The 12,543-nt window shown below is 43.1% G+C and overlaps 2 protein-coding genes and 1 long non-coding RNA gene across 7 annotated transcripts in view; 1 reads left to right on the forward strand and 2 right to left on the reverse strand.

Moving 5' to 3' along the window:
• The window catches only part of LOC147051214 (uncharacterized), a 101,173-nt gene extending 99,842 nt beyond the window's left edge, over nucleotides 1-1,331 (reverse strand). For both annotated transcript variants that reach the window (XR_015067296.1, XR_015067295.1), the window contains exons 1-2: nucleotides 1,128-1,331; nucleotides 758-884 (exon numbers count right to left, since the gene is read on the reverse strand). This is a non-coding gene — a long non-coding RNA (uncharacterized LOC147051214). The remainder of the gene's footprint in view (nucleotides 1-757; nucleotides 885-1,127) is intronic.
• Nucleotides 67-2,060, forward strand: gcgb (glucagon b). 4 transcript variants are annotated; one of them, XM_085920945.1, is made up of 4 exons: nucleotides 67-267; nucleotides 345-418; nucleotides 797-943; nucleotides 1,755-2,060. In XM_085920945.1, exons 1-4 carry the CDS (start codon nucleotides 157-159, stop codon nucleotides 1,873-1,875), a joined length of 453 nt encoding a protein of 150 aa, XP_085777071.1. In that variant the 5' UTR covers nucleotides 67-156; the 3' UTR covers nucleotides 1,876-2,060. The 4 variants fall into 4 exon arrangements, with proteins under 4 accessions (XP_085777071.1, XP_085777072.1, XP_085777073.1 ...); XM_085920946.1 differs by having other exon boundaries at nucleotides 348-418; XM_085920947.1 differs by having other exon boundaries at nucleotides 174-267; nucleotides 345-444.
• A 1,438-nt stretch (nucleotides 2,061-3,498) lies between these two features.
• slc4a10b (solute carrier family 4 member 10b) lies at nucleotides 3,499-11,796 on the reverse strand. The gene is made up of 25 exons (XM_085920924.1): nucleotides 11,749-11,796; nucleotides 11,033-11,074; nucleotides 10,034-10,115; nucleotides 9,639-9,791; nucleotides 9,233-9,374; nucleotides 8,746-8,906; nucleotides 8,482-8,667; nucleotides 8,313-8,401; nucleotides 7,505-7,662; nucleotides 7,358-7,445; nucleotides 6,939-7,085; nucleotides 6,788-6,879; nucleotides 6,529-6,703; nucleotides 6,308-6,441; nucleotides 5,988-6,233; nucleotides 5,759-5,864; nucleotides 5,296-5,457; nucleotides 5,112-5,225; nucleotides 4,769-4,930; nucleotides 4,429-4,680; nucleotides 4,287-4,355; nucleotides 4,047-4,220; nucleotides 3,834-3,953; nucleotides 3,696-3,760; nucleotides 3,499-3,601 (listed from the first exon to the last, which is right to left on the reverse strand). Exons 1-25 carry the CDS (start codon nucleotides 11,794-11,796, stop codon nucleotides 3,526-3,528), a joined length of 3,243 nt encoding a protein of 1,080 aa, XP_085777050.1. The 3' UTR covers nucleotides 3,499-3,525.
• Nucleotides 11,797-12,543: the final 747 nt, after the last annotated feature.

Raw genomic sequence — 12,543 nt, forward strand, 5'->3', positions numbered from 1 at the left:
TTTCCTGACCACATGTCGCACCAGAGGTGTTTGTTGGAGTTAAATACATTCAATGAGACGGAAACTGATTAATGGACCAAGCGTGAAAGACGGACGTTGAGGTTCCAGTGACGGAGGAGTCACCTGGGAGAGTGTGCCTGCTCTCCACTATATAAAATGCGGCGCAGTAATAGTTGGCCACGAAACGCATCAGGACGCCTAACCAAGGAGCACGAGGGCCGACGTTCAGGCGACTATCAAAATCCCCATCAGACATTAAGGCCACTGGTGAGACTCACATTGCTTATGTCAATGTTTTTTTTAACGGATTGAACCTTTGACTCTTTTTTTTTTTTTTGTGACAGAAGCTTCAAGGATGGAACACGCTCACTCTTTGGCTGGACTCCTTCTGCTCATCATCGTCCAAAGCAGCTTGCAGGTGCAGGACCAACATACAAACTCGATGTGAGGGCAACTCGCACTACACTCACTTTTGACGCTTTATATTTTTAGAAACATTTCACTGACTTCTATTGTAGATTGTATAAAATATCAAACAGGTTTTAATACTAAGTATTGTGGCACCACAGTGTCATCGTAGTTGTAATTTAACATCTTTTAGTGTACTTAAAATATTTTGTCATTTTATCCAACTTTTTTCCATTTCACTGTTACATTTTAGTCATTGGCTTTAATAAGTCGACGTTCGAAACAGATATAGATGACTTGAATCCATCTTACAGTTTATATTTAAACAAAGTTTTGTACTTGTGGTTACCTGGTGAGTTACCTGGACTTGCTTCTTCCTTTTTTTAAGCGAGAACTCCGTTTCAAGTGAACCTCTCGAGCTTTCCAGCATGAAGAGACATTCAGAGGGAACGTTTTCCAACGACTACAGTAAATACCTGGAAACGAGAAGAGCGCAAGACTTTGTACAGTGGCTCAAGAACTCAAAACGAAACGGGTGAGATTTTTAAATGATCTGTTCTGAATAAAAGACCGACATGACAGCAAGCTAATGACCAATTTACATCAGGATTGAACCAAAATCGGACATAAAATCTAATCCCCTGTGTCTCCAATAACAAATGTATAATTTGACAATATACATCAACAATTACATCAAGTTATAGATCATATAAATGTACCTGCATCCGTCATTTTGATGGCTTAAAATGGCGTACAGCAGGTGTGTCCAATCTCTCAGGTGGGGTCTGATGCCGGGTGTTCCGCTGTATGACGTCACTCTCGATGCGACTCGATCACAAATAGCTTCTAAATACACATTAAACCAATTTATACAGATACACGTAGAAAATACTTTTAAGAAAGCGAATGACCCAGTCTGCTAATTTATCTTTTGAGAATTTGGAAACCACTAGCGGGCGAGAACTGACGTCATGCAGCCGAAAAACGCGCCCAAAAATGCTGCGTTTGAGGACAGGGTACAGCGTTTGAATTTGGACACTCAGTTATTTACAAGAAGCCTGTGCTCTACTTCTTTTTGTTTTTTCTACTCTCAAATTTGACGTTTTTGTGTCAAATTTGTGCTCGGCACATGTATTGCGCCAAATTTGAACAGTAGTGACACCAAAATAATTATTAATTCTACCAACAACAAAAAAACTAAATAGTGGGACTCTTAACTTGATGGAGAGAGGTTTACTTTCTAAATTTGCAGAGCACAAATCCAAAACAATTTAAGATCTCCAATTTGCAATTTGCATGTGATACATTGCATTTGAAACTCAGTTGAGTGTGGTCATGTTCTGCAGAAGTGTCATTCGGCGCCATGCAGACGGCACCTACACCAGCGACATGAGTGCTTACCTTCAGGACCAGGCAGCCAAGGAGTTTGTGAGTTGGCTCAAGGCCGGACAAGGCAGACGGCAGTAGACCCTCGCCGACGTCAAGCTAGTCTGGGCCTCCACAACTGACTCTGTGCAATCATTAAATGTTTCACAAAGTGTACCATCCTTTTCTCTTGGTCGTCTTATTTTTCTTCTTCTTGTCGTTAATTACCGATCAGGTCTTTCCATAAGCTTGAACCATGTGACTGAAATGTTGGCTTCTCTCATGCTCACAATCATTTGAACAGGAACATGACCATTTTATTTTCTACAATAGATACACATTGAGTGCAATATGTCATGCGTTAATTACGATATAAACGCTGATCATCATATAAGTATTGTCTGTCTTGTTTTTGTACAAATATTGCAGATACTGTACATACATTTTTATTGTAGACTAAAAAAAAGTAGTGCTTTGCTGCTATCTTGTGGTATCTTGATGCCAGGACATAATAAAGTGAGGTCAAGAGGTTTATGAAAAGAAAAGTAGAGCTTTGACACTATCTTGTGTCATCGCAGCAGTATTCATGCAATTATTCTTTATCCGTAATGCTTTTAGAATTTTCTATAAATGGACATTTATTTAATTGATACTCGTTATTTTTGTTCCAATGTATTGAGAGAAGAGCGTGATCAGAATGTCACTGGAGATAGCAAAGTCAAAGAAAAGGGGAAATCCTGTCAATCAGATCCCGCTTGTCGACCAACAAGCGGCGGGTCGTTGCTCACCGGCGCCTCCGCCGAAGAAATATTGTGCGTGACGCGCTTTGGGACGCATCGCTTCTCTTAGCTGTCATATTGAACGCTTGTCAAACGTCTGCCAAGCAAACCTCTGGCCACTCCCAACAGTCATATTTGCTATTAATAGGCCAATTGGAAGAACAAGTTACCGAAGCAAAACTATCAGAAAAGTCACAATTTTGCTTGATGTTTGTTGAGGCAAAGTTATTTTTCTCTGGATTTGGGGGAAAGCGGCAGAATTTTATAAAACTTACTTGTGCTCTAATGCTGAATGCTTTCAAAAGTCCACAAAAACAAAGAAGGGTGCTTTCAAACACCAAAGATAATCTGGTCAAGTTTGCTAAATAGTTTATAGATTGTAACAAGTTTAGATGATTTCAATGACACATTTCTGACACAAAAGCCTTTTTTGCAACATTAAACTAGAACAGGATTTTTTACATGGATACATTTAGTAAAGACAATTTAAGTAGAATTTAAGTATGACGAGTAAAAACCGCAGATAGAGTGGTCGTCACTTTCATATTGCTTTATGGCTATTTTCCCTTTGAATACATTTCGGAGGATGACAACTGAGACAAACAACTAAAAGCAAACAACGGAACGATATTACAAATGAACTACAAAGTGCTCGATTAATAAGGCCGGTTTGACCTCGACAAAGTATTCGACATGAGGCGTCCTCACACGTTTTTTTTTACGGTTATTGACTTACATTACAAGGTGATATGAAGGGCAAATAATTACCAAAAAAAAAACATCAACAAAAACAACACTTACAGAGCGAGAATAGTGCCTTTTCCATACCTAGTAGTTCCTCATGGCATGTAGGAGAACCAGCAATCACCTGACAGCATAATAACTGTTTTAACATAATCCATCTCCAAGTTTTATTTTGAGATGAATACATTTAAATATCTTCCCCTAACATGTTGATATTTTTACAAATGTCCTAGCTTGTAGCATTCCAAGTGTTTCCAAAAGAACCTTTGGACATCTCATCCGTGATGTTGATGACGGGTAATCCTCTGGGAAAGACAAGGGATGAATGGCGATTCGATACGTTACACCCCGAGTCGTTACGAATAAACCACCGATGTGTAATCGGTAGGTGATACTCACTTGCATCCCTCCAATGGCACTTGCACGACGTCTTCTTCTTCAGCCAAGACGCTCTGCTCTTCCTCCTGAAGAGTAAAAGCCGTTTGATGAGTGGAACAATTTGCATAGCGTGGAGGCAAACCAGTCAATGGGCTCAACCTCCTCGGCATCTTCCAGCTTCTTCTTCTTGCTCTCTGGCATGAGGTCATCCAACCAGCTCAGCTCTCTTTTTGAGAAGATGCAGTCCAACAGTTTGCGGATGAACACCAGAGCCAACACCTGAGGAAGTGACAAATGATCTCATGATGGCATTGTGCTTGGGGAAACAATAAAATAAAATAAAATGAAATAAAATAAAATAAATGCACGCACCATCATGGGGAAAACGATGGCAGCCTTGGAGGTCTTGATGACCCAGAGCAGAATCAAACAGCTGAGCTGGATCAACGTGAACAGGTGCACCTTCCTCAGGGGTACGTGACGCAGGTAGATAAAATCTGGCTGGTGCTTGGCAGGCATGCCCAACAGTGTGAGACGGTCAAAAAACTGGAGAGGACAAAACGGTGTGAGGAGATGCCATCGAAAACAGCCCGAAAGTTTGTGGAACAGTACCTGTATTCCGCAAAGAGAAGACGCTCCCATGTAGAGAAAGATACCATACAAGACGGGCATGGGAATGAACTGAAGGACAACACAAAAACGTGATGTGCTTGACTCCCCATCAACGAGGAAAAGCAGAGAGCGAGCGTGTGACCTTTAGCACAGACGTCAGAAAAACGGAGCAGCCCATGAGGACGAAGATCATGAGGCCGGTCAAACGTTGCTCCCTGATGCCCAGGAACTTGGGCTGCTCGCCGGGCGCCGAGCACTGGGATTCCAACTTCAGGCTGTTGACGTGAGTGATGGAGAGCACGGTGGCTGCCACGAACCACGGCAAGCCCATCAGGGAGCAGACGCCCAGCATCAGCCCCACCATGAACAGGTCCAGGTGGTAGCCGCAGCCTTTCTGCAAGAGAAGGCTCAAATCTGTCCCAGGTAGCCAGCTTTCATTTCTACCAGCCGAGCGTGTTACGTCATCGACGGCCAAAAAAAACCTTCAGCTTGTGCTCCTTCCTGTTTATGATGACAGCTGTAATCTGCTGGTCCATGAAGATGAGGATGGTGCACAGCAGAGCTGGAAAGAGCGTAATGACGACGGTCCACCAGGGGTTTGGCCCCAGCGGGTTGATGAACCAGCCTCGATCATCTCTGGTTGGCTGCAATTGTGACCGGTGGTTGGACACCAAGCATCACAAACACGTCACGCTCACTCGATTTATTTGACTAATTAGGGTTAATCGAGGACTCATAACGACCGCCGATACCAGCTATCGATACTTAAGCGATTCCAGTGAGCTCTCCCAGCTTTACGTCGAGGGATTTGGGGAACCCACTCACCTTAAAAACACTTGGAACTTTCAGTTTTGGAGATGGGATCCCTAAAGAGTAGTCAACCAGGACCATGGTGAAGATGGTGATGAAAACAGCGAAATCACTAATGATGCACCTCACCTGATGCGAAAGAGAGAAAATTATTTTCCAAAACGGAACAAAAACGTATCACGCCGCTGGATCGTTATACCTTGGTGGGGAAATAACGTCTGAAGCGGAACTCCTTAAGGAAGGACGACATGAAGACGGTGGAAAAGAAGAGAATGACGCACCAGAAGAGAACGTCGGGGACGTAAGGTCCGTTGGGACCGCAGGCGCTGCCCACAAACTCGCCGCGCTTTTCAACGCAGTCCTGCGACGAGATTAAGCAAATCGATGATTAGCAATGGATCGGAATAAACGTTTCCACGGGGTAGCTTTTCGCGGGAAACAGAGGTGGGGGGGGGGGGGGGGGATGCTATTTGGTGGTGATTTGCAGTGAATAATCCAATATAATCCTGTCCACATGCCCTTAATCTCCTCTGTTCTCAATCTGGGAGAGCATGCCACTTTAAGGTGGAATAAAATAAATAAATGCCTCTTTTTGTAATTTGTTGTTTTTTCTCTTTTTTTGCATTTTTTTTTTTTTTGTCCTCGTGTTCCCAAACGTGTACCTTGACCTCCAACGCTTCCCAGTAGATTTCCGACACGGTGACGTTATTGACCTCCCAGTACTTCAGGGTGCCATTGGTGGGGTCAGAAGGTTCAACGCATGAACATCTGCGGACGCACACAAACATCTGGGTGTCCGAATAATCCCACATCTGTGCCGCTTTTCAAGTCTTCCAAGACTACGGTTCTTTTTTTTTTTTTGTTCAACTCTGAGAGTAGCTGTCCACCTACGAGTACAAGGAGAGCTTGTCCAGGTTGTTGTTCTTGTTAAAGGGATAGTAGTCTCCCAAGTAGAACAATTTCTCCAAAGCCTCGTAAATGAAGATGATGCAGATGAGCGAGGCGAAGGCTTCCTCCGTAAAGCGAGTGATGTAACACACCAGGGCGCTGGCGTCCGTGGCCACCAGCACCATGCACAGGAAAGCCGTCCACAGGCCGATGCAGGTCCTCAAGGACAGGTAGGAAAGGCCGTACTCCCTGACAGGAGAGGAGGGGGGGAGAAAAAAAAAAGTGTAACGTGTAACTCGGAGGCTTCGTCAATATCAACGTACTTGCAGAATTTGAAGAGTATCTTCTCAAAGACCAGCACCGGGCCGGTGCTGCCCAGAATGGTGAGCGGCTGACCGGCAAATAACGAATAAGCGATGCCCGTCAACGAGGCGCCGAACAACGACTCAATTGCACTCTGAAGAAAAAAGAAAGGAAAGCACAATGGAAAAAAAATCATCGGTAATTATGTCGTCGTTGTCGTCGACAATAACGAGCGCTTTACTATGCGTCCTTCGGTCGCTTCGCCCAGAAGTCCTCCGAAGGTGATGACGGGGGACATGCAGGCACAATAGAGGAACAGGAACGAGGCCACGCACTGTAAACTGAACGCATCCGAATAGTCGGAGAAGTAGTGGGGGGCTTTGCGTTTGATGTCGAGAACCAGACCGCCAAACCACCTGCAGAATAGAAAAAAGGAAGAAGCACTGATACTAGTTCAACATCTGGAATCCATGATGAGCTTTCTCCACTGACTGACTGACTTCCCCGTGCGCTGCAGTTCAAGACCTCCATGACCTTCGTGCTCCTCTTCATGACCCTCGACTACGTCGTTGATATTTTTCTTCCTCTTCTCCTGTTGAACAAACACACCCGTTAGTTTGATCCACAATTATCTGTATGCTCCCTACCTACCTGAGAAGGAACATTTTTGGGTGGTTCTATCCTGATAGATGGATCCCACTCTCCCGGTGGCAAGACTGTCACTTGATCGAGGAATTCGTCAATGCCGGCGATTAGATCGTTTCGGTCCTTTGCTTTATATGCCACATCATGGAAGACCTGAAACAAAAACACTCAAGAATGAATGAGTTTTGATTTCATTTGAGCCATTTTTTCCTCTGTGATGATGGACAAGAGCCTAAATCCTGAGCAGAATGGGATGACTAATCCCTAAAAGCTTGTCATAAAAGCTCTGAGCTGTGTGTCGTGCTGAGAAATGTTCCATCACTTTGGGAGCTTGTTGAGTTCTGCTCAACTGTGAATTCATGCAAACGTGACATGTGGTTGGTTAGCGTCCCAAAAAAACAACAACCTCCAAACAGCTTTCCTACCTCGTCTGTCATGAGTGTAGCCATGGACCTTCCGATCTCGTGATATTGAGGGCCTCTTCCGACGGGTCCCAGGAGAATAAACAGAAACCTGAAAAAACATCACGGATGAAGAAGCGATGGGGTTGGGCGATGAGTTAACACTCCGACCTGGTGGCGATGGGGACCTCAGCCAGCCCGCTGAGAAGAACGGCTGGCGAAAGACGCACAAAAGCCACCACAGGCTTGTTGAGGAACTCCAACTCTCCTATTAAGACGTTGCACGCCTCAGCGCCCGGTGGGATCTTCTTCATAAAATGGAGGTCCATCTGAAAGAAGATGTTCATACTTTGACACTGTCAGTTTTATCAAAGATATGTAAAGCAATTATATAGGGCGTCCCGCAAGGCACGATTCACATCCCCTTTTATCTTTTACCTTCGGACAGCTATGAGGCCATCAGCTTTTGATAGCTTTGTCTTTTTTTTGCTCATGGTTAAAAAAAAGAATCAACTTTGCAGTGTATAGACTGAAAATGACTTCTTTCTCTTTTTGTGTATGCTTCATGAATGCCTTACATAATCTCTGAAACTCAAATGTTCCTTTCACAATAGCACAATTATGCTGTGATTGTGATTTTTGTTGAAATAAATATCCATGTCCAGTTTTTATCGCCTTGGAAATAAATGATGCAACAAATGCTGGCAGGGTGAAGGTGTTGAATTTTTCAGTGAGAGAATTATGTGGCAGTAACAAGCAGTAACTCGAGTCCTGCTTGTTCCTTCGCCGCAATCAAAGCAGCCAAAACCATCTCCAATCTTTTTATTTATGCAAGAAGGTTAATAAATAAGTGGATACTGTATGTTTGACGATCAGATAAAGTTTAGAGATTTTTTCGGGGTGAATGTCTATTTGTTTTTAATCCTAATCCATACTCAATCTATCGTCCATACTACTCGGGGACAACCCATGAATGTACCTTGCTTAAATCCACAGAGCTATTTTCTCTGGTGATGTCACCTTTTCCATCCGGACCTGCTAAATGAGACTGTGAAGATGTCATCTGACCTGGATTATAAACAAAATACAGATTACACTTTGAGATATTTTGAAACGATGACACAGCGAGGAGAGGTGTCAAGGGTCACCGTTTTTGTCCAGGTGAGAGTCTGACGACCGCCGCCCGATATCGGCGAGCGAGCGTACGATGGGCAAGCGATTGGCCAGCTTCTTCTGGTTCTGATGATGGTGTGGCTTCAACAGAGCTTGGCGCACTTTCTTCCGGAGCTCATCGCCAAGTGGTGAGTATAGTTCCTGGTGGTCCAGTACCATATCTACACAAAGTGAAACCCAAAAGTACTTTTATTTTGTTTTTTTTCTCCAGTCCGGTCGTGTCCACCATCATAACATACCGGCGATCTCCTCGATGGCGCCGGCCCTCATGTCGAGCAGCACGGTGCCGTTGATGACGCAGCTGCGCAGCTCAAACAGGCTGTGCAGAGACAGCGTGGCCACGTAGGGTTTACTCCATCGCTCTCCTCCGTCCTCCACGTCCTCCTCAAACTTCAGCCACCTGCCACGACAGTCGCGCCGATAGATAAAGCGGCGGCAGACGGGGAGGCGAGCCACGTCCCATCTGTTGGTCCGCCACGCATCTCGCTTTGATAGCTCCTTCTTCTCACCTCGACTCATTTAGAGGAGTAACGTATTGCCTTTTGTCAGGGCGTAGCTGTAAATACAGCATGTCGCGCTTTCGGGGGAAAAATGCAATCTTGAGAACGACTTTTTTTTTATTTATTTTTTTTACAAAATTTACAAAAAGGCTTCAAAGTTTGTTTGATGCAGCGCGATGGAATAGTGGTTAGTACGAGCGCTTGACAGTTCTGAGGTTGTAGCTACCTGGCGCTCTCCTTCCACTCAGAATGGGCCTCGCCCTCCCGCATGAAAATTTCATCCATCTCCGTGAAAAGGTCGTGAGGAATGTGCTCCTCATCCTCGTCTTCCGTCCCGAGGAGGAACTGAACCCTTTGGGAGGGAGTGTCTGGGAACACAAATGATGAAAATGACAAAATTATCATCTCATACAAAAATAATCATTATAATAATTCATTACAATTCTAATCTCATACATAATTATTATTAATTATATGATTACTCATTGTTTCATTATTTAATTATATTATCATTATAATCCCATATATATTATAAATGATATATATATATTTTTTTTTTTACAGACTCTTGTCAATAATATGCATTTATTAATAAGATAAAACGGTAATATTAAAGAGATTTACGGTCGTACCATAGATGGGAGACTCTCTCCCCTCCACCAATGGGAGGGTCCGCTGTCTGCTCCTCCGTTTGTGTTTGTTACCATGGTGACGGTGCCTACGATGGCTCCGCTGTCTGATGCTGCCCAATGGGACGTGAACCCCGATGTACAGAGTCCTGTGGCCTGGGAACACGTTCCGTCGAGGTTAGAGGTCGTGTGTGTGTATGTTAGCGTTGAGGAGCTTTACAGATAATCATGATGGATGAGCACAGCCTCATTAAATTGCATCGTTCAATCTCGATCCCCTTACGCAACCAAATGTGTCCAATATCAGATATGCACACCTGCAGCCATAATTTTTATGAATGAGAAGCTCAAAACAGAGTATTTTGCGATGATTATGACTGTGAACTCAAAAGTGTTACCTTCAAGATCTTCAGGCTCAAAGTTGGTGCTCTGCTGGGAGCGCGTTCCTCCTCTATCCACGACAGCTTCGTCATCACTCCTCTACAAAAACACGAAATAAACATCCGGATTCTTAATCCAAGCGCTTAAGTACACGAGTTGAAATAACTTTGGAACTCATGTCATTTCCTCTCAAACCAAAACCAAACAAACAAAAAAGTCCTTTTGTGACTTTGTCAATCCAGCCACACTCACTTAATAGATTTTTAATCCTCAAAGCCTGCTGCTGGGTGTCAACCGCTCCCAACCCCGCCCGCCCTCGCCATCTTGACCCGCAGCTGACTATCGAGGCACTTCCATAATGAACTTTTTTTTTTTTTTTAAAGCTCTGGTCGCCTGGCAGGCTGGACAATGTTAATCTGTTTACAAATACACATTGCATAGTGCATATAGACAGATTACTCTGTCTGCACTTGGTATCAAAACATATTAGCTCACTTGAACTGAAATGATGCATCGGGATACAGTGATATGTTGAAATTCACTTTTTCCACAATTTATTTTCCCTTATTGAAATAAATGGGTATGCCATTATTCCATTGAGAGGGAGATAAGATTTAATACAGCATTAATGAGTCAAAAAAAGCCATTTCAACTATCCAAATGGAATAACTGGCACCAAACAAGGTCGCATGACTAAAACTAGAGTGTCAAAATGTTGGCAAGCCACCCGGCTTAGGTGACATCACAGGATGTGGCACACACTTGGATGGCATCCCTACAGATGGTGGAGGCACATTTCCATGGCGGCATCCTTTAACGTCCTGCCTATATCTTTGGAGCGCTCTGACAGCTTTGACGCTTTCTATTTTTGGCACATAATTTATATACCACGAGCAGACTTGATTTTGAAAAGCCACACACGGGCCAGGTCGTTGTAATTGAGTTTGCAAATGAAGTTACACTATAATGTGTTCTAAAATAAAATGGCAAAAGGTTATTAAAATGATTCTACTCACCAAACTTCTACGGCCAACAGATGAGGCAAAGGAAGAGTTGACCTGCAAGACAATTGCTTCTTACTGTTCTTTTAAAGCTGCATTTTTACATTGCCTTATTTTAGCTTCACACGACAGATTACATTGGACAATGTTATTTTTAGATGACCTTGTGCTTTGTAGCCAAAGCCACAAAACATACACAAATACACAGCTCCAGAGAAGAGCACAGAAGCTCTTTAGCGCTTAAAACCTTGGGCTAAAATGGGGAGGGGGGGGTTGGATGTAAATGGCAAAGAGCTGATGACAACAAATCTCCATCAAAATGATCAAAGCAAAAACATATGTTCATTCTGTAGGAAAATGATGAAACATGAGAACTTTTACAATGAATCATAACTCGGTATTAAAGATAAAATACATGCTACTAAATGTAAAACAGCGTCATCTGGTGGGGAATTACAGTACAATTCACTTGTGCTGCACATGAAGGAATATTTGACCTTAAATACAAAACAAAAGAAAATAAGAAAAAGTGTTGAGTAGTAACGTTTTTTTTCCATTGAATTTTAAAGCACAAAATGTACCTAATTAATTTCACATTCTTTTTCTACTCCCTGGTTACAAGTTGTGCCGCAATATCCTGAAAGTCCCTGTTTTTACCTTTTTTCGTCATTTCGACATGACCGTCTGTCACTTCCAGTTTGGATTAGAAAAAAGAAAGTTCAAATCCTTACATTGGGTAGCAGTGGCTCCATGTGTACTGCCTGGTCCTGCGTGTCCATGCTGCAGTGTCGTGGGTGGCGATGGAGAAGAGGAGAGGAGGAGGAGGATGATGATGATGAAGATGATGATGCTGCTGCTGAGCCCAGCCAGACTGTAATCCAGAAAAAAGGAAGCTAGTAAACGAGAGAGAAAGAACAAGGCGGTCGGTCACATGCTCATGTTGACCAGTTGTTTTAAATCATCTGAAATTATTTTCATTTTAATTGGCATGTTTAGATATCCAGTATCAGTTTATGGAGATATTGGATTTGTTGGAATTTCAAAATGAAAACTAATTTGAGTCTGAATTCTACTTTTGTCCAAAGGTAAGGGGCCGTCATCAACTGGATCATGAGTTATCATTTAGGTGGCCTGAAAAGAAATGGAAAAGGTCTCATCTTCAATGTACCGCATTTTGTCTGACCCAGGACTGACCTGCCACAAAGGCAAGGCAGCGTTTGTGCAGTTGTCGCCATCTGCTGTTCGATCCTGGGAACTTCACTCCCTTGATTGGCCCTGCTTTTAAACATATATATACACATATTTAGATTCACTTTGACATCGAAATGCAAACTGAAAATATTCACCTACCGTTTGTGATCATTTAAGAACTTGAAGCAATCACTTATCTAAAAAAAAATCGTTAGGGTGTTCTGAATAAAATTATGCTTGTTGTATAATTAGGCAGACTAAATCGACCATTTTCTATTTATTTCAGGAGACTGCTATTTTGTGCAACTTGCGTCACAGTGTCCACAACGCACCTT

The sequence above is a fragment of the Syngnathus leptorhynchus genome, chromosome 9, assembly GCF_054491065.1.
Source record: "Syngnathus leptorhynchus isolate UIUO chromosome 9, UIUO_Slep, whole genome shotgun sequence".
Lineage (NCBI taxonomy): Eukaryota > Metazoa > Chordata > Actinopteri > Syngnathiformes > Syngnathidae > Syngnathus > Syngnathus leptorhynchus.

What these genes read in the sequence shown, in the direction of transcription:
- gcgb (XM_085920945.1), top strand. Translation starts at nt 157, where the DNA reads ATGCGGCGCAGTAATAGTTGGCCACGAAACGCATCAGGACGCCTAACC. An exon ending in TCGTCCAAAGCAGCTTGCAG is followed by an intron (nt 419 to 796) that starts GTGCAGGACCAA and finishes CCTTTTTTTAAG; the next exon opens with CGAGAACTCCGTTTCAAGTG. An exon ending in AAGAACTCAAAACGAAACGG is followed by an intron (nt 944 to 1,754) that starts GTGAGATTTTTA and finishes CATGTTCTGCAG; the next exon opens with AAGTGTCATTCGGCGCCATG.
- slc4a10b (XM_085920924.1), bottom strand. Translation starts at nt 11,796, where the DNA reads ATGGACACGCAGGACCAGGCAGTACACATGGAGCCACTGCTACCCAAT. An exon ending in GAGAGAGTCTCCCATCTATG is followed by an intron (nt 9,375 to 9,638) that starts GTACGACCGTAA and finishes TTGTGTTCCCAG; the next exon opens with ACACTCCCTCCCAAAGGGTT. An exon ending in CTACACTCATGACAGACGAG is followed by an intron (nt 7,086 to 7,357) that starts GTAGGAAAGCTG and finishes TTTTTGTTTCAG; the next exon opens with GTCTTCCATGATGTGGCATA.